We start from the raw sequence: 21,037 nt of genomic DNA, 5'->3' as shown, positions 1-21,037 counted from the left end.
TCAACGTAAGAACTGCAATATTTACATAAATATTATAAAAAAAACTAATTTTACATTGATTTTGCAAAGAAAACTTACGTGTGAGAATTATTTTCTTATTTTTATCTTTTTTTTTTTTTTTTAGATATAAAAGCTAATGAATAGACTTTTGTTTCAAATAACGATTTCTCAACTGAGACACTAAACACACCTGGAAAGAATATAATGGAGTTTCCGTATCTTGTTGGTTAATCATTTTCGACGGAAGAGGTCGTTCACTGCTGTAAATTGAAAAAAAAAAAAAAAAATTAACATATAATTTTAAAAGCGCATCATTTTCACATAAACTCTATCCTGTAATCTACTTAAGAGACACAATATTTTTTCTTTCAAGATAGAAACTAATACAGAGTCTGAAAATGAAACGATTTGTTTGCTTATTTTGATTTTTGCGCAAAACTACACGAAAACTATCTGCGCGAGCCATTCTTAATTTAGCAGTGCAAGACCAGAGGGAAGGCAGCTAGTCATCATCACCTCTTGATTACCAACGAGTAGTAAAAGTGACCTTACATTATAACTCCCCCCCTGACCGAAAGGGTGACATATCTGATTTGGAATGGGGGGGGGATTTCTAATCCGCGAGTCTTAGGTTCCAAGTCAAGCATCTTAACCATCTGATCATGATGGACTTTTGTATATTTCAAGTTAAGCACAAAGCAACACGATGAACTATGTTTGTTCTGTCCAGATTCTATTCTTGTAAGTACGCAGCCCTGGATTAACCATTAAGCAAAATAAACACGTGCTTCGGGCACCAAGGAAAGGGGACACTATAGAGTTTCCCCGCAAACTATAATGCCCTTAACTCTTTAACTAACACACTCAACTTTAGTAGATTATTTTGTACTTGTCCTTATCTGCCATGTTTGACTTTACTCTGCTTTGTGAAAACAAACAAACAACGTTTATTTGGCTCGGTGAGTTACTAAAGTTTCGGGAAACTACTAAACCATGTATCTGAAATAAGCTTACTGTAAAGTAAGATATAATCGTATGTTATGACGTTTGACCTTGAAAATGAAATATTACATTTAAATGTTGTGGCTGTTTATAAAAAATTACAGACAGTGGAACTGTTTTGTTTTATCTTTTACTGCTTTATTCACTCACATCTACAGACAAATAAGAATGTAATACCACAGAAACATAAGTCAAAGAAATGGTGACAGATGTGTACAGAGACGTGGCTAGTTTTATAGTTTTTTTCGGTTTCTGTTTTCGTACGTTATATTTGGGTTATTTTCTCGTTTGTTTTAGTTTTATTTGCGTTAGTATTACATTATTCTTGTGTGTTTTGTCATATTTTTATAAGTGTGTTTCTCACTGAATTTTTTTTTTAGTCGTAGTGTTTTTTTTTGCTTCAAACAACTTGCTGTAAAAAACCTCCTTTGTATTTATCCTTATTCATATATAGCCACAAAATTTTGTTAAATATGCCATTTTTAGACCCAAAAATGGAGATCACAATTATATTCTCCTTACTTCTTCCTTGATCCTATCCTGACGTCATAAGGCCCCGACCTGTCCCGGCCCGGCCATCTATTGATATTTTATGAGTTGAACGAACAATCCGAGAAAGAAACATAGAGACAACGACGACAAAGTTTTAGGAGTAATTCAACTATTTTGGGACTATAAGTTCAAACTAATATGTGTTCTATTACATTTATAAAAAGCTGGGAAAATAATTGACTGATCGGAGCAGTCTAAAGGCGATAATTCGATCATTTAGGTGAAATTGCGTAAGACTTCAATATATACCACAACATATTTTTAACGTTGTTATGTATACACTATACTACTAGTATTATACAGTACTGTGGCACCGTGGTCATACAAAGATACTGTAAAGAACTGATAAATCAACAAAATCAATTAAGAATTGTATGAAAACGTGAATGAATTAAAACCAGTTCATGTAAGCACGGTTAGTACTGAGTACTAGGCTTAACGTTAGTGGCCTCAGCTGCAATGTATTAGCATTAGGCCTAACGTTAGTGTTGTTATCTGAGAACTAAGTGACAATGACGTTAAGCCTAAATACTGTAACTAGTTAGTGTAAGTATACTGGAAACGCTACTGTAGCCTGGAATAATAAAGTGGACTATTCCCAATTCAAGGCCGTCGTTTTGAACATGCCTTCGCATCCAAGCATGCAGATAAAGTTTCAGACATATGCCTATTTTATTATTATATGGTTTGTTGGCTCATCTAATGCCCCCAGGTCAAAACTGAACTCAAAGTTGAGCTAGCAACTCATTCTTCATATATTTTATTAGGATTAAGATACTCTAGCCTAGGTCTAACTCAGTATTTAGTAGTTCAACTAGGTCTAACTCAGTATTTAGTAGTTCAATGTGCATTACAGTTTACAATTGATTATATGTTATGTATATGTACCAGTACATAATGATCACTGTGTGTATAGACTACTACAGTATGTGTTGTTGATCACAACTTGTTTTGGAATACTTTATGGCTCACAATGGATTTGCACATTACCATTAAAATTGCTTCTTGCATACAGCTACCATAGCAACAACCTCAATGAAACTTTTGCATTGACTAAAAACTAATTATTCTAAAATGGATTGAAGCCAGTCTCGAATGGTTTTCAACCAATTAGAATCCAGAAAATCAATAAAGGTATTTATGAATTCATGCTTATGTGCTGATGGACCTAGGTCCTAGGATAACAATCTTTGTCTAAATGTAGACCTAGAGTTTAGTATGTTTGACTGTCTTACTAACGTTTTTCTTTATGAATTTCAATGTTTTTCTAATCATTATAACTATATATGATCCATATTATTTTGTGTGTTTTTTAATATTTGTTTCTGTATTTTTCAGGTTGCAAGATGAAACGTGTTCAATTAAGTGGTGCATAAAAGAGGAAAACTGGCGAAATAGAACCAACAAAAGGCTTTGGATTTAGTGGCCAAGACTGGAAAGCTGACTCAATTTTTTCACTCAACTTACACAACATGATCTTCGAAATCAAAACCCATCTCCGCCATCAGAAGTCACTTGTACTGAATCTAACTCTGACAAGATTGAAGTTGAACCAAGCTCCACACCTACAAGTACCACTTTGTCCACTTCAAGGTCAAAACATCATGATGACGTTGAAGTGTCACAGGTTGGCTCAACTGACACAAGTCTCACAACTTATCTTACTTTGTCTGTAAATTCTCCTGATATCTCTAGTGTTAATGTTGATGCAAGTTGCTCTACAAGACAGTCTGAAGTTGAAATAATTGCTGAAAATGAAAATCCACTGGACTATGGTAAAATGCTTCAGTCTACAAAAGATAAAGAAACCAAAGCGAATGATCCAGGATTGTGGCTCAATTTCTCTGCTGATGATGTGGCTTATTGGATTGCTTGTGGACCCACTGGCTGTCAATACCACAATGGGCTATTTAGCAAATATTGCCGGACTTTCAATAGTGGCAAACCAACGAGATACTGTTCGCAAAAACTTTTATTTGGGATAAAAGCCAATGGTGAGCAATACAAGAGAGAGTGGTTATTGTATTCACCATCAACTGCTTTGTTTGTAAACTTTTTGCTCCTGAAATGTCCTCGTGTTTTGTTGAAAGAGAAGGGTTCAATGGCTGGTAAAATACTATTGTAATTGATCATCATGAAAGAAGCCGACTACTCACCGACACTCTATACTAACGTACTTAACTCACAGACAAGGTTTAGACTTGCGACAAGAGTTGTAAAAACAAATTAAAGAAAAGCACAATTATTGGAATATGTCTTGGAGCGTGTAATAGCTGTTATTAGTACATTAGTTGAACATGGCCTGGCTTTTGGAGGAACAGATGAAAAATTTGGTTCACTGTTAAAGCTGCTTGAGTTCAAAAGTCAGTTTGATCCATTTTTAGTAAGACACATTTCGAAATATGGAAATTCTGAAGAAAATATTTCTTATTTGTCCAAAACCACCTGTGAAGAACTCATTGAACTAATGGCTCAGAAGGTCCACACGTTCATTGTTGATGAAGTAAATTCTTTTGGTTATTTTAGCTTGTCAGTTGACTTTACGCCAGGTCTATCACATATAGATCAGTTACGTGTTGTACTTCGATACTTAAAAGATGGGCAGCCTTTTGAACGCTTTTAACCTTTCTGGAACTGCAAAGCCATACCGGTGAGGAAATGACAAACCAGGTATTGCAGTACCTACGTGAAGTTTGCAAACTTAATTTTTCAAAATGTGGGGGTCAGTCTTACGACAATGCTGCTAACATTTCTGGGCGTATTAAGGGGGTGTAGCAAAAGATTTTAGAATAAAATAAGTTTGCCCTATATGTGTCCTGTGTAGACCATTCACTAAATCTCGTAGACCGAAGTGCTGTTGAATGCAGTCAAGTGGCAGTTTATTTTTCTCTACAATGCATTTGCTCTATACAGTTTTTTCAGCCTCAACCAGCCGGTGGAAAATTTTTAAAGCTTGTCTTGGAAATGAAAGTGTGTTAAAATCCCTCTCTGATACCAGATGGGAAGCACATGCTGTGGCAACAACAGCAATTTTGAAGTCTTTCTTTAACATTTTGGAAGCTTTAGAATGTCTAGTTGAAGACCAGTCAGAAAAGGGAGACACTAGAAGGAAGCAAACAATGTTGCAAATAAAATACAAGAGCTAGGAGTTGTTTTTATGTTGATCATGTGGAATGAGATTTTGCAAAAGTTTCATAAAGCAAGTCAGGTTCTGCAGAATGAGGATGTGAACATAAAAACACGTGCAGATCTGTATGGGTCATTAGCTGATCAACTACGCACTTTAAGGGATGACTTTGAAAATTTTGAAGCAATTGGAAAGGAAATTTTACCACATATTGATTACAATGCAGCTCAAACTCTCAAACATGTCAGAAAGAAGTACTCAATGACTGAGATGCACGAGAAGTAGATCTGAATACCAAAGATAAATTTCGTATCACCACCTTCTACACAGTTGTTGACAAACTAGAAACCCAGATGAGAAGAAGAGGAGAGGTGTACAAAGAAATAACAAACATATTTTTTTCCCTAAGTGATGTGTCAAATGATGTCACTTCATCTGTTGAAACTGAAAGGTACTCTCAGTGTTCCCAAAAAATAACTGGTGTTTACCCAGAGGACTTGGACGCTAATCTCTCTGCCGAGCTTCAGTAGTTTCACTCATATGTGCACTATAAGTTCAGTGCAACAAAAACTGTAAAAATTAGATTCAGCTATGCTGAACTTTATAAAATAATCTCAGAAGACAAAATTGAGTTTACAAACCTTAACATTGAATTGCGTATATTTTTAACATTAAATTGCACAGCTGAGCGTTCGTTTTCTCAGCTCAAGCATATTAAAAATCCCAACAGAACAACTATGCAACAAGACAGACTGGATGTCTTGTCTCTGCTAAGTAGAGAAGCAGATTTGTTACGCCAAATTAGTTTTGAGGACATCATCATAGACTTTGCAATTAAAAAATATAGAAGGAAACGTTTTAAAAATTTAAATAAATATTAAGGTACAAGTAAAAAAATTTGTTTACAGAGTTTTAAGTTCAAAGTGAGAAATTGTTAACATCAAAGTGAGAATTGTTTACTCAGAGTGAAAACAAATATACAGTAAAACTAATCATTTTTAATTATCATTAATCAAACAAATGTTTGTTTGATTTTGAATTTCGCACAAAGCTACTTGAGGGCTATCTGTGCTAGCCGTTCCTAATTTAGCAGTGTAAGACTAGAGGGAAAGCAGCTAGTCATCACCACCCACCGCCAACTCTTGGGCTACTCTTTTACTAACGAATAGTGGGATTGGCCGTCACATTATAAAAGCCCCCACGGCTTAAAGGGCGAGCATGTTTGGCGCGACGGGGATGCGAACCCGCGACCCTCAGATTACGAGTTGCACGCCTTAACACACTTGGCCATGTCGGGCCTCAAACAAGTGATTTCTATCATCATTTCTAAATAAAAGGCCTCAATCACTGTTTGATTTTGATCCATGCCCAATCTGTTAAATAAATAAAATAAAAAAGTTTTTATTTAATATAATAGTGGGGTTCTGGCCTGGAAGAAAACTGAAGAAGGGTTATACATTTTCAACCTTATATTTCACTTTCAGCACTTATTGGGTCTTTATGTGTTGTCAGTTAAGCATTGGAGGGGTTGAGAGAGGCACCATTGTAATGCTGTACTTAGGAATCAGTTGCCCTTAATCTGGCCCTGCCTCTGTGCCACTGTGAGGCAAAATAGAACGACTGCTAAAGGTTCAGTGAAATTGATAAACAGTGAGAGCAAATTATATGTGAAGATTGAGTTCTTATAACCCGATTTTGACAATGTTTTGTTATGTTATAATTGATAAAAAGCGATTATTCGTGAAATATCACTCATCCTGTTATTTTCCTGATATTAAAACAGCAGTGTATCACCTAGAGGTTTAGCGATAAGTCTGTAAACTTAGATACAGCTAAGATTCAAGCTATTATACTCGTTGTGAACTCAGAGAGCTCATTGTATTGCATTGTGCTTAACAACAAACAAACAATAGTAAAACTTGGTTAAACTTTTTCTCGAAACAAAGACAAAATCAGTAATTTTTAACCATTATATATAAATATATATATATGTATATTTCCCTTCTTCTTCAAAATGTCAGTTTTACTTAAACTTGTGCGATTTAAGGTATTTGCTTTACAACGAAACAATCATATTTATGTGAAAAAAAAACAACAGATTTTGTTCATTATATGTATATTTTTTGGTGGCAGGTCCACGGAAAATTAGTCGGTTTTAAATCAAAGTGTTGTTAGTTACTTCATAGAAAAATCATATAACTTTGATCACATTTGTTAAACAAATTTTAAGCTGCTAGTTTATGATGTTGTTCTACTTTCAGAGCTACATAATTGGCTCTCTGAACTTTGTTCATCTTGAGGAATCAAATCCCGGAATTTAGCGTTGCAACATCTAGCTCACCAGGAAACAAATAGCTTATCCTAAATATAACTCATACTGAGTGCCATCATCAACGCTTATGCCATACCTATAATTTTTCCAGTATTCAAACCGGCTTATAACACCCGACTTTAACCACATTCTTGGAGAGTGTTTCGTATTACGCTGGCAAATATAAGTTACAAGTAATGTACAAACCTCTGGCAAAATGCCATGCATAACTACCAAACACACATCGTGAACTTTACACAGATGCTTTCGGGTTTCAGTTTATTTTGCTTTTACATAGCAACGCTAGGGTTAGATTCATTAGCTGCGTCCCTAATTTTGAACTGGTTGACTATAGGCAAGGCAGCTAATCAACAGCATCCATCGTCAACTTTTGGGTTAGCAAATAGTGGGATTTGACCGCTACTTTTAATGAGAAAAACTAAGGTATAAAAAAATTCCAGGCACGATTTTGTTTTGTTAAAACAGGACACGAAACATGAGGCAGTAAATAAACTATAAGTCTTAGCAGTAAATCATAGCTTCTCTCCTCCAGGTAACCTTTAATTAGATGGGTTTGTTTGTTTGTTTGTTTGTTTCGCACAAAGCTACTCGAGGGCTAACTGTGCTAGCCGTCCCTAATTTAGCAGTGTAAGACTAGAGGGAAGGCAGCTAGTCATCACCACCCACCGCCAACTCTTGGGCTACTCTTTAACCAACGAATAGTGGGATTGACCGTCACATTATAACGCCCCCACGGCTGGGAGGGCGAGCATGTTTGCGCGCGATGCGCGACGCGTCGCACCCGCGACCCTCGGATTACGAGTCGCACGCCTTACACAGTTCAACATTTGGTTGATATTAAACATGACGATATACATGCAGGTAGAACTTGTTTTGACCACATTCATGATAAAACTAAAATCTTAACGAAGTTTGAGAAATGCTTTATAGAGCAAAAGTGTGTTCTTAATTGATATAAATGAAAGCTGTTATACATTACAGCTTCACATCGATTAGATTATGGTTTTAACATGACTCGATCTTTAATTCATAACTTCTCAAATTCAAACACCATTTATTTCATATTCTCAAGTGTACTTTTTATAGTTTGTATTGTGTTTGTGACTTTTAGAGCCATAATATATTAACTAATGCAGGTCGTTAATATTAATAACATTATAAATTCATAATATTATAATGCCATCTAGCTCTGAAACTAAACTCTAGTACTTTAAATTTATTGACATATTTTCGTGACACTGAAAACTCTATACAAAGTTTACCTTAAGCTCTTTTTTTATATATAAAATTTTTCCGATGAAGATAATGTTGAGAAAACAGCAATAATAAAACATCGTTGTTTCTAGAGTTTGTTTGTTTTACCTCAAAGTTACAGAATGGGATGCCAACATGTTGTCCGCAACGGGTAATCAAACACCAGATTTTAGCGTTGCAAGTTTGTGGACTTACCGCTAACTTGTCGAAAGACTTTTTATAAAGGCAGTATCACGTGAATGTCTGTAGATAAGTTTCAAAACAATGGCTTTTTACAAGCTAATTCAACGTTTACACAGTATATTGATTCGTTCAGAAAAATTTTTCTCAGGTGGATTAGAGCAATATTATAAAGCTTGCAACTACTAAAGCAGGTTTGATCGATTTAGTTGGAGTTTCGCTGAAAGCTACACGAGGGTTATCTGCGCTGGTCGTGTTTGGTGGAGAAGACAACTAGTAAACACCACCCACTGCAAACTCTTTGACCACTTTTATTAACGAATAGTGAGATTGAGAGTCACATTATAAAGCCCCCACAGCTGAAGGAGTGACCACATTCACCGCAACGTGTTTTGGAATACGCTAATCCATTACTCTAATCACCAAACCATACTAAGCCAGTTTGATCGGTAAATATAAGAACACGTATAGTACCGTATAAGTGTACGACTTTAAAAAAATATATATTTTTTAATCTACCACAATCACCTTCGTATACACGGTTTCACTCGCAACATGTTTCTTTGTTTAAAATTAAGCACAAAGCTACACAATGGATTACCTGTCCTCTGCCCCTCAAAGGTATCGAAACCCGGTTTTAGGGGTGTAAGTTTGCAGACATACCGCTGAGCCACGGGTGTACTATCGTAAAATGTATACCATCTTATCTTTCATTGTAAAAAACGTAAAAAAATGTGATAAAAATAAACGAGCTGCATAAATGCTTAGGAAATTTCTCTTTTCGGGTAATAATTTTAATAAGATTCAGAACATATACCAATTATAAAGGATTTATTGTCTCGGTAATGAGAGTAACACCTGAAATTGACGAAGTGCTCAGGCAGTTTTGTGTTATGACACTTTATGTTTTTAACATTCTTTGTGTACCAAGACAAATGGGGCATAAAAATATTTGACGCAAATTTATTTTGCCATCCTGCAGTCTTGGAGATGAATTCCTAGTTGTAGCAACAAAAACAGTTGTTTGTTATTTCACAAAACAAGTTAGAAAGAATAAAATACAACTTCTTATCGCCTAAATGATTATATCTTTAATAAGTGAAGTCGTAAATTATTATGCTTTGGTATAGTTGCCGAAATAGGCCTGAGTTTGAACCAGTTTTCTTTTATTGGCCTTCAGATTACAAATAACAGGCTTTCATAAAAGAAAAAAACAAAGAAGCGAGTTACAAATGAAACAAGCAGTCACCGTTCATGAAGAAAAGCTGTAAACCACATTTCATATTTTATTTAATGCAATTTACTTGAGTATTTTTTTTTCATAAGTTGGTTAATTCCTGTTTTAAGCTTAGTATATTTATGTTTGTGCTTAACTCGGAAACGTTTCGTCTGAAACAGGTTTGTAAAATTACGGTTTATGGTAAATAAAATATTTCATAGAAAACGAGTTCATGACATCGTTTCATCCTCAAACGCAAAACCATAAAAGCATAATTTTGAAACACGTTCAGTGAAGTAACGTGAAGTTTATAAAACAAGATGGTTTGGAATGAAAACGATAGATCTTTTTTGTTTTTGTTCTACGCGATGAAATTTGATATAAATAATTTTTTTTGTTTCGAATATATGGGCAAAATGGCTACCCATGCATAGCCAGTCCCTAATTTTGAACAAATAAACTTGAGACAAGTTAACCAGTCAAAAGCATTAATCCCAAACTCTTGGGCTATTTTAATCAAATAATGGGATCTGGTTGTCGCTCTTATAACGCTCCTACGGCTCTAGATTTTGGAACGCAATTTTCGGCTACCATCATTTTTACTTGTAAGTTACTCCAGATCTGAAAATAATATAGAGTGTAGACATGGTGAAATAATGAGATCAACAGAAAAAAATCAAACTCACAGAGAACTATGCAGTGTTCTAATAAAGTGCCAGTACGAGACACTTACTTACCCGAATCTGGTCTTACTCGTTGAAAAGGAATTTCATAATTTAGCCTAAAAGTTTGTTCCACACATATTGTCCCTTTGCCAGTTCACTCAGCGATAAGTCCGTGTATTTATAACATTATAAATTGTATTTCGATACCCGCGGTAGCAGAGAACAGATAACCCATTATGTAACTTATTTCTTTGTTGTTAAGCATCCATATACGTAATGGGCTATCGACGTTGGGCCCACCACAGGTATAGAAATCCAGTATTTAGTATTATATGCCTTCAGGCGCACCCACTGGAAGTGGAGAGTCAGATAAAGGTAATAGTGTTCTCTTTTTAATATATCTGGTTACAGTTCAAGGGTTGAAAAATCTTTGAATGATAATACTAGATTCATTAAATCACAAAATTACCCTAAAAAACAGAGGAACTGGGGAAGGACGTTATGTAGCTTTGCATTTTAAAACCAAGCAAACAGTCTACAAAAATTTATGCTGTTCTACTTAAATGTCAAAATAATTTTCATATCTGTTTATTATGAGATATTTGAGCTACACGATATGATTGTAAATGGATCGATCAACGTACACACTTTTCTACGCAGATTAAAAGCACTCCTATCCAGCATTGAAATTATAAAATACAATTAATACACTTACTTACAGTTCGAAAGATATTTTTGGGGTTTTCCGGTAGATCTGAAGAGAATGAGATATGATGTTACCTATCAAAATATTTAAATATACCTATCATATACATTGATGCCTGATGAAGGTTGCCGTAAAAGGGTTGAAAGTTCGCAAATCAATGTTCGTGTACAATTCTACATGTTAATTTACTGCATTATCAGTCTAAAACAACAATGATGATTTGTTTCATGTTAAGTAGTAAGAACGTTTGTTAACCTCTTATGGAAAGGTTAATGTATCATATGAACTTATATCTATTAACGTGTTTCCCTTTAGTAAGAGTAATAGGGTCAAGAGAATATACTGAACACTTCCTGGTATAATTAAAAGTCAGGGTCAACAAGTATACTGAACACTTCCTGGTGTAATTAAAAGTCACAGTCATCACAATATTCTAAACACTTCTTGGTATAATTAAAAGTCGGGATCAATACAATATACTAAACACTTCTTGGTATAATTAAAAGTCGGGATCAATACAATATACTAAACACTTCTTGGCATAATTGAAAGTCAGGATCAACACAATATACTAAACACTTCTTGGTATAATTGAAAGTCAGGATCAACACAATATACAAAATACTTCTTGCTGTAATTAAAAGTTAGGATCAACACAATATACTAAACACTCCTGGTATAATTGAAAATCAGGGTCAACACAATATACTAAACACTTCTTGGTATAATTGAAAGTCAGGATCAACACAAAATACTAAACACTTCTTGGTATAATTGAAAGTCAGGATCAACACAATATACTAAATACTTCCTGCTGTAATTAAAAGTCAGAATCAACACAATATACTAAACACTTCTTGGTATAATTGAAAGTCAGGATCAACACAATATACTAATACTTCCTGCTGTAATTAAAAGTCAGGATCAACACAATATACTAAACACTTCCTGCTGTAATTAAAAGTCACAGTCAACACAATATACTAAACACTTCTTGGTATAATTGAAAGTCAGGATCAACACAATATACTAAAACTTCTTGCTGTAATTAAAAGTCAGGATCAACACAATATACTAAACACTTCTTGGCATAATTGAAAGTCAGGATCAACACAATATACTAAACACTTCTTAGTATAATTGAAAGTCAGGATCAACACAATATACTAAATACTTCTTGCTGTAATTAAAAGTTAGGATCAACACAATATACTAAACACTCATTGGTATAATTGAAAATCAGGGTCAACACAATATACTAAACACTTCTTGGTATAATTGAAAGTCAGGATCAACACAATATACTAAACACTTCTTGGTATAATTGAAACTCAGGATCAATACAATATACTAAACACTTCCTGCTGTAATTAAAAGTCACAGTCAACACAATATACTAAACACTTCTTGGCATAATTGAAAGTCAGGATCAACACAATATACTAAACACTTCTTGATATAATTGAAAGTCAGGATCAACACAATATACTAAACACTTCTTGGTATAATTGAAAGTCAGGATCAACACAATATACTAAACACTTCTTGGCATAATTGAAAGTCAGGATCAACACAATATACTAATACTTCCTGCTGTAATTAAAAGTCACAGTCAACACAATATACTAAACACTTCTTGGTATAATTGAAAGTCAGGATCAACACAATATACTAATACTTCCTGCTGTAATTAAAAGTCAGGATCAACACAATATACTAAACACTTCTTGGTATAATTGAAAGTCAGGATCAACACAATATACTAAATACTTCCTGCTGTAATTAAAAGTCAGAATCAACACAATATACTAAACAGTTCTTGGTATAATTGAAAGTCAGGATCAACACAATATACTAAACACTTCTTGGTATAATTGAAACTCAGGATCAATACAATATACTAAACACTTCTTGGCATAATTGAAAGTCAGGATCAACACAATATACTAAACACTTCTTGGCATAATTGAAAGTCAGGATCAACACAATATACTAAACACTTCTTGACATAATTAAAAGTCACAGTCAACACAATATATTAAACACTTCCTGGTGTAATTAAACGTCAGGGTCAACACAATATACTAAACATTTCTTGATATAATTAAAAGTCACAGTCAACACAATATACTAAACACTTCTTGGTATAATTGAAAGTCAGGATCAACACAATATACTAATACTTCCTGCTGTAATTAAAAGTCAGGATCAACACAATATACTAAATACTTCCTACTGTAATACACAGGTTTCAAAACAAAAATACTGAACTTCAACGTTTAAAAAAATGCATAATGATTTATCGTACAAAGTTAAAAGTAAAATATACAATTAAAAACTCAGTATGTTTGGGTATAATACCCGTTTGTACTGTGCCCTCTACAGGATAGTTTTAAAACTTCACTTCTGTTGCATTCGGGCCTAGGTTTATAAGTTTTAATTGTACATTTCACTTCCAGCTTTAAACAGTAAATATTTTATGCACTTTTAAACATTGAAGTTCTTACTTGTTTCACGACTCAATATTAGTGAAACAAAGATACAAATATTTCGTTACCCCATCTTTTTTACGATTCGGGTTTAGTGCAACTATGATCTGAACAAAGGACATTTCTTAGTAATGTACGAAGTTTTCCAATACTCATTACGGGCAGACACAGATAATAAAGTTTAATATGCAAGATATCCGGAAATTATATATATATGAAGTATTATAAAGCTCAGCTAACTACTTTGTTAATATAATTTTCATCTGCCTTCCATGTAGTACATATTTGATCACGAACACATTCGTAAGGGTCTTACCCTATATTCATACTTTGGCTATGCCTTTCCTTTAGAAAATCCCATGTACTAACTTAATAAGGCAAAGGAAATTGTAAATAACTTAATTAAAGTCGCATCATAGATCTGGTAGAAACGTATTTAAGATTAAAGCACATTTAACTTAAAATACATTAATCAAAAACATTCGTGGCAGTTTATTAGATGCAAAACAATCTAGTATAAAGAATACAGAAGTACTAATACACCACCACCTGTAGTTTATAAAACAGCTCTAGCGGAGGTAGAATATGAGCTAACAAAACATCTCTTCCATGGCTTTCAAACCGGTATGGCCAGGTGCTGAGGGTCGTGGGTTCGAATCCTCGTCACACATAACATGCTCATCCTTTCAGCCGTTGGGGCGTTATAATGAGACGGTCAATCCTACTATTCGTTGGTAGAAGAGTAGCCCAAGAGGTGACGGTAGATGATGACTAGCTGCCATCTCTCTAGTCTTACACTGCTAAATAAGGGACAGTTTGTGTACATAGACCTCGTGTAGCTTTGCGCGAAATTCAAAACAAACTGATTGGGAATTTTGATCACCAAGCTCATAAGACGTGTTTTGTACTTTCTTTCATTCTGAGATTCGGATTTATTACAAATAAAAAAACGCATAATGTTTTTGGAAAAGCAGTGATTATCTTGACCACAACAATATATGGTTCCGTTATTTTTTCTATGACTCAAAATTATTACTAAAAAATAGAGAAATTGTTCATTGTTTGTTCGGTGAAAGTTCTGCAATACTCTATCTGCGCTCTATTCATTGTAATGGAATCGAATTCTAGGTTCTAGTATTGTAAACTCTTATATATGTACTGACCCATCGGGGAACTATTACAAGAAAAACATTTAATTCTACTCTAACAGCATCTAAATTACAATAACCTATACCTAACGATGATACAATCAATATGTTGTACATTTATAATAAAGTTTTCTTCATTATCTAGCCAGAACTTTAACAAACTTACAATAAATTAAAATATCTGCTCCACAAGAATATATTATCCATTTGATCTTTTTCTTTCTTCCACGACATGGTTCTAATTTGTTTGTTTGCGGTTAAACATAAAGCTACACAATGAGATATCTGTGCTCTGCCTACGATGGGCAATGAAACCCGAGTTCTAGCATGGAAGTCCATGGACGTACCGTTGTACCAATGGAGAAAGGGCACAGTTATATCACCTGGTCCATAAGGATATGTTATAGAATAATAGCGAATCTGTAAACATTATATTATGCCAATCATAAATATATTTTGAGATTAACATAACAAAAATTAATTTATAATTAATATATCAGAAGCATTGGGGTAATTTTTATTAAAGATGGTTTTTCACAAAACATTTTCAACAAAACGGTGTTTATCAGGTTAAGTTAACTATTTTTCTGAAACACCAACTGTTGGTTTTAATTAAAACCACCTAACTGAGAGATTTGTTTCCATTAAACACCACCCGTGATTTTAATCTCTATATTGGTAGAAAAATAATGTTTAAAATTTCTTAATTATTATTTAACTTAGAGTAAAAATAACAAAACTATTCCTTTACATGTTTAAGTACACGTGCTAAAGCGAAAGATGACATGTAACGGGGTGGATATAAGGTTCTGACAACCGGTGTATGTCTGGCGTATTAACTTGGAACATGACACACTTATATCAGCCTGTTTCCCTGTATTCTTTACATTTTCAAAGCTTCTTTGTGTTGCTACAGATTTCAATAGCATACTGAAAGATTATATATACCTTTGAGTAGCTTTTCCTTTCGTGACGTGCGTACCTTCACTTATATTGTATATGCGTTGTGACAGATGTTTATCTTTTAGTCCATGTGGCGACGCAACTCTCGCAGTAGATATGTAAATCAATGTATTTCATGACGATTAGCGCGTTTAATTCGCTTACTTACACAACAAGGTATTCTATATATACATATATCTGTGTGTGTGTGTCATAAATGTACATATTGTTATGCTTTTCAATCCTATTATTTAAAGTTGTGAAACACAACGAAGAGAAAGTTACGCAGAATTACTAATTTATCGCGCCATATGTAGATTTCGAAACTTTCAAGGTGGCTTCGAACATATGAAACAGTCAGGGACGAAATAAATGAATTGAAATATCTGAACTAAATACACCATATTTCTTTTAAAAACACGGTCCTGCGAAGCGAGATATTAATTAAACTCAATTATCTAGATATGCTAACAAGCCTAATTTCCAGGTAGCGGCTTAACAATTATGTTTTATTTTGAAATAAACTTTAACGACCAGCATTTCGTATTGTTTCATACGGTTGCGCCGACTAGTGACATACGTAAGTCATTAACGCGAAAATAAGTTCTTCAGTATAGTTTCGAAATAGGTAATTGGTTTCGAATAGCGACTCCTAGTGGAGTGTCCACCAGTTAGTCTTATTTATAATATATTTATGTATTGCAAATCTTTTAATTGTAGCATTGAAATGATAATTTATCAAAGTTTTATCTGAGCGCAACTGCTAATTTATTTCTTGTGTAATTTTGGTCTTCTCACGTGCGGTAAATCTTCGCTAATATAAACACGTGCAATATCAGTCACTTTAAATGCAACAACCATTTTAATAGCATACGTCATCGATTGAGATTGTGAGGTTTCATGTCAGTGGGAGCTGGCACGTAATTAGTAACTTATCACTATTAATTCATACGTCATTAATAACTATACAAGTTACATAATAAAAGTGATATATCATATCATTATCTTTACATGTTATTAAAACTTGCACTTGGATTTTGCTTTTATGTTTAATAGTAAAGTTTTTTTAAATAAATTAAGTGTAAGCGGTATGTTAGGACGAGAGTAAGACCTTTGAAGGATAATACAGGAAGGCTCATACCTGATGATTATGAGATGGATGGATGGACCCTCAGATTATGAGTAGAACGCTCTAACCACCTGGTGATGCTGAGTCTTTTGGTTTATAAATGGGCCCTTCTTTTAGGGCACTGCGACTTGACATGATTCTAGCATGCATCACTCTGATGATCACTAGTTATAGTTTACACGTTAGGTAAAAAGTTATTCTTTGAAACATTGTTGTAAATCAGCACCCGCTACGTAGTGCATATATGTTAAGTGGCGAGTAATTTTCACTTTGTTTTCTCATCTGATCGACCCTATGGGCTCATAGAGTCGCAGATCACAGAAACGTTTAACCTTTGCAAATGCTGTTTGTTATATTTGTTATAAGAAACAGCCGTTCGAATTCGGATCGTGAATATATGAATTATTAATTAAAGTCCCCGTTATAAAAATCTGACTATGTGAAAAGCATCATGACTAAGAAAAATTTGAATTTTCAATGTTCGTACAAATAACCTTTCACTGTAGCAGTAAGTTAGAATTACGTTATCATTATTTGACTCCAATGTATGTATTGTTAAGATTCTAACATTCGTCATTTGGCTGCAATAACATTATTGTTAAGGTTCTAACATACGTTATTTGGCTGCAGTCAAAGTATTGTTAGGGTTTTAATATAAGACGAGCTAACCTTTATTTCATTTATCTCCATTATTTTCAATTCGTCTGAAAATTCCAAATTTGAAAAGTACACAACTCTTTCAGAGTTCAATTTTCATCTTCTTTAATTATGAGTGTAGGAACACTTCTGTGTATTTCAATGGTATATTTCGCACGCACAGTTAAAATAACATCACAAAGAATAGAAAATACAAGTTATTCCATTTGATTGTAATTTTTCCACTCTAATTAACTCTAATTTTTGGTACTCTAATTAACTAAACAGTGCACGTTGTCTAAAAGAGATAAATCTCGTTCACAAAATTCATAGCAGGAGCAGTAATATTTATGTGTTGTTGTTATCTTCAGTTCTTAGTTAACACAAGAAAATTGATTTTTCGCTATTCAATACAACACATGTTTAGTAGAAAACCAATAAGAAAAATAACAAATTTAATAATCAAATTGTGCTGATCATGAGGTTCTTTCAGAGTATAAACTGAAAATTTGCTTATTATGTTAAAAATAACGCGTCCTATTTCCTTAATATCTCGTTTTATAAAATCACCATGAAAGCTCTAAAAAAATAATAAACTTACAAGAGCTCTAGAATATGATTTGAGATGAAAGCACGTGCTCTCTCTCTTACAAACACCTTCATTAATTTATGATATGCATAAGTAGAGCCAATAACGTGAATGATGGACTAGGAAACTGTACAAGTAGAACAATAAATCTATTTCAAGCCTTCCTTTACATTTGCTCAACAAAAACTGCCAAGTCAACATTGTAATGTTCAAAAAGATTCATGCGTTGTAAGTAAACAACCCATCATTTTGTCACCAAACTGACAATGTTCACACAAAGTTGACTTTTATTCAAGTTGTAAAAACAGGTTCTATTCTGTTACCTAACTCTTATCTTCGCAGGAAAAAAAATATATATAAACCTAACCATCAATAACGTGTATAAGGGTAAAAACTTCCCTAACACGTAAGATACAAGTGCGTTAGGTTGTTTGAACAAAACAAACAAATAGCTTGAGCTGTCTTCAGAAGTAACCCAACAGGATGGTCATAGATGGTGAATCACTCAGAAATAGATTACAGAAGTAAACTTCACACCTTTCAGCGTATGTGATAGTTTTTTATTTCATATCCACCTGCAATGACTGAAGTTTCTTTTTACAAAAAACGAACCATTCACGTTCAGCTACGTTCTGTATGTACATCAATTTCTCAAACTTTCTTTCCTTTTGGATCATCTCACGAACCACAGACAATCACGCTAATTTCCAAACCCAGATAGGTCTGTCTGCAGAAGCCGATTCTATACTGTATAAAAGCAACGTTAACAAAACTGGACCATGTAAGGAAATGAGCATGTTAATCTAATATAGTCGAAACATTGTGTGTTTTTTTTCATTACTTTAATATAAAATATGAAAACTCAACCTTTGTCTCCGAGTATCCTGTTTTGGATGCGATTAGAAACCCCTTGGAAAATGGAGACCACAGTTTGAAAACCACGGTCATAATGTTACAGTTGTGACTGTACATACTACCTCTACGCGATTTTCACTTCAACAACTTATGCAAACATTCCAATGCTTACTACATAAAAACAAAAAAAAAACTTTTTTATTTGTTTCATGAATATTAAGCATAATGCGCAGTGGGCTATCTATGCGGTGCCCACTATGAATATCGAAACCCGGTTTTAGCCCCCCCCATACTTATCGCTAAGTATTAGGAAGCCACAACAACAATAATAAAATAACTTTAAAACCATGTAAGAAACGAAGCATTACAATAACAAATATATAGTCCTTATTGCAGTTACTTCTGCTTGTTGTTTTTTAGTTACTTTTACTCTAGTTTTCAAGTACAGTAATCTTATTCCATAATTATATCCTTATGCGGCAAATTTCAACATGGTGTAGACGTAAGCGGGAGAGAACCTTTGAAAACCATTAAAAAGAAAATAAATCCACGCCACAAAATTGGAGGTCTGTTTCATTTAATTACCAACGTATTCCACTAGACAGCTTTCAGCCTTCGCATAATGTTAGCTCAACCTTGAATTATTACATTCGATTTATCTTTTTTATATTATTATTAATTTTTTAACAGATAACGTGAGTCAGAGATATGTTACTGGCGTAAAAGTCTGACTTATAAAAAAGGTTTTGAACTACTGTCCTTATGTAAAGAATCAACTATAAAGCTAAATTTCCACAAATAATCCCTCTCATGATATTTCAGAAGTATATCCAAGGACCTATAATGACTGGGGTTGGTACAGTGCAGATAGCTCATTGTGTAGCTTTGAGGTTATTAACACACAAACAGTAAACTTAGAGTAAATATGACGTTTCCATTACAATTCGAATAAAAAAATTAAAGTGTACACTTAGAAACTAGAACATTTCAAAAATAAGTCTCGTGAAACGCCATGACAACCGTTAAGACCTCAGAGTTGTGAGAAACACTCCAGGTAGATAATAGTCAGGCTTGGGTTGTTTTAATTTCACGCAAACTTCATGAGGGCTAACTGAGCTAGTCATCCTTAATTTAGCAGTTATAGACCAGAAGGAAGGCAGCTAGTCAACACAACCTACCGCCAAGACTTAGGCTACTCGTTTTACCAAACAACAGTGGAACTGGTCGTAATTTTATTATTGGTATGGTGTGAAACAACATTTCTTAACACCCACTCCTGTCAGTCCGTGAGATTTCACAAAATAAACACATACAAAAAAGAGAGAATGTTAAGTGAGGTAACAAACCGGTTCTTTGGTATATATATATATATATCTGTGTGTATGTGAATAGTTAGTAACACTGGAGCTAAGTTTGTTTATTTTCTAGTGAAGCCACATTAGGCTATCTGCTGTGTTCACAGCGGATATGAGCACTGCAAGTCCATAGACTTACTGTTTGTAAAGTATAGCTTCATGAGTTTAAAATATTCCTTTCCTGACATTGTAACTAAATACGTTTTTGTTTCAATGTCTGCAGTTTGTCCCCTCGAGTATCGAAACCTGGTTTTAAGCGGTTTAAGTCCGCAGACATATCACTGTCTCACCGCATGGCGTAACGAAATGCAATAATATATTTTTTAATAATTGTAGTGTGTATGTTTATTTATCTAACATAATATTGTTATTCCTTTAAAATGGTACACATGAAGCTAGTTTTTAAATAGTGTATTTAGTTAGAGGCTCAAACGGGACATTTGTCATAGTCACAAATACTTAAGGTAGGCTGCGTTAATAAAATTTGTGGGTGGTTATTAATTGAACTCAACATCTGGTATTTAACAATTGTTTGTTTTGAATTTCGCGCAAAGCTACTCGAAGGCTATCTGCGCTAACCGTCCATAATTTAGCAGTGTAAGACTAGAGGGAAGGCAGCTTGTCAACACCACCCACCGCCAACGAATAGTGGGATTGACCATCACATTATAACGCCCCTACGGCTGAAAGGGCGAGCATGTTTGGTGCGACTGGTTTTCCAAACCCGCGACCCTCGGATTACGAGTCGAACGCCTTAACACACTTAGCCATGCCGGGCCGCTATTTAACAAAGGATCTGTCTATCACAAGTATCAGGTAGTAAGGTACTTTTTTAACAATTATGTCTGCATGTTTTG

At 34.1% G+C, this 21,037-nt stretch overlaps 1 protein-coding gene across 5 annotated transcripts in view; it reads right to left on the bottom strand.

Annotated features, from left to right (window-relative positions):
• The window catches only part of LOC143244477 (ETS homologous factor-like), a 75,779-nt gene that overhangs the window by 23,926 nt on the left and 30,816 nt on the right, over positions 1-21,037 (bottom strand). For 3 of the 5 annotated variants that reach the window (XR_013025106.1, XM_076489238.1, XM_076489214.1), the window contains exons 2-3: positions 1,525-1,581; positions 191-260 (exon numbers count right to left, since the gene is read on the bottom strand). Coding sequence is in view for 4 of the 5 variants with exons in the window: in XM_076489238.1 (XP_076345353.1) it covers positions 191-260; positions 1,525-1,581 (127 nt within the window). In the remaining variant the exon portion in view is untranslated. The remainder of the gene's footprint in view (positions 1-190; positions 261-1,524; positions 1,582-21,037) is intronic. The other 2 variants (XM_076489224.1, XM_076489249.1) reach the window with 1 other exon arrangement.

This window comes from Tachypleus tridentatus, chromosome 1 (genome assembly GCF_004210375.1).
Source record: "Tachypleus tridentatus isolate NWPU-2018 chromosome 1, ASM421037v1, whole genome shotgun sequence".
Classification (NCBI taxonomy): Eukaryota; Metazoa; Arthropoda; class Merostomata; order Xiphosura; family Limulidae; genus Tachypleus; species Tachypleus tridentatus.
The sequence above is the reverse complement of the archived record's forward strand: the minus strand, read 5'-3'. Positions and strand labels throughout refer to the sequence as shown.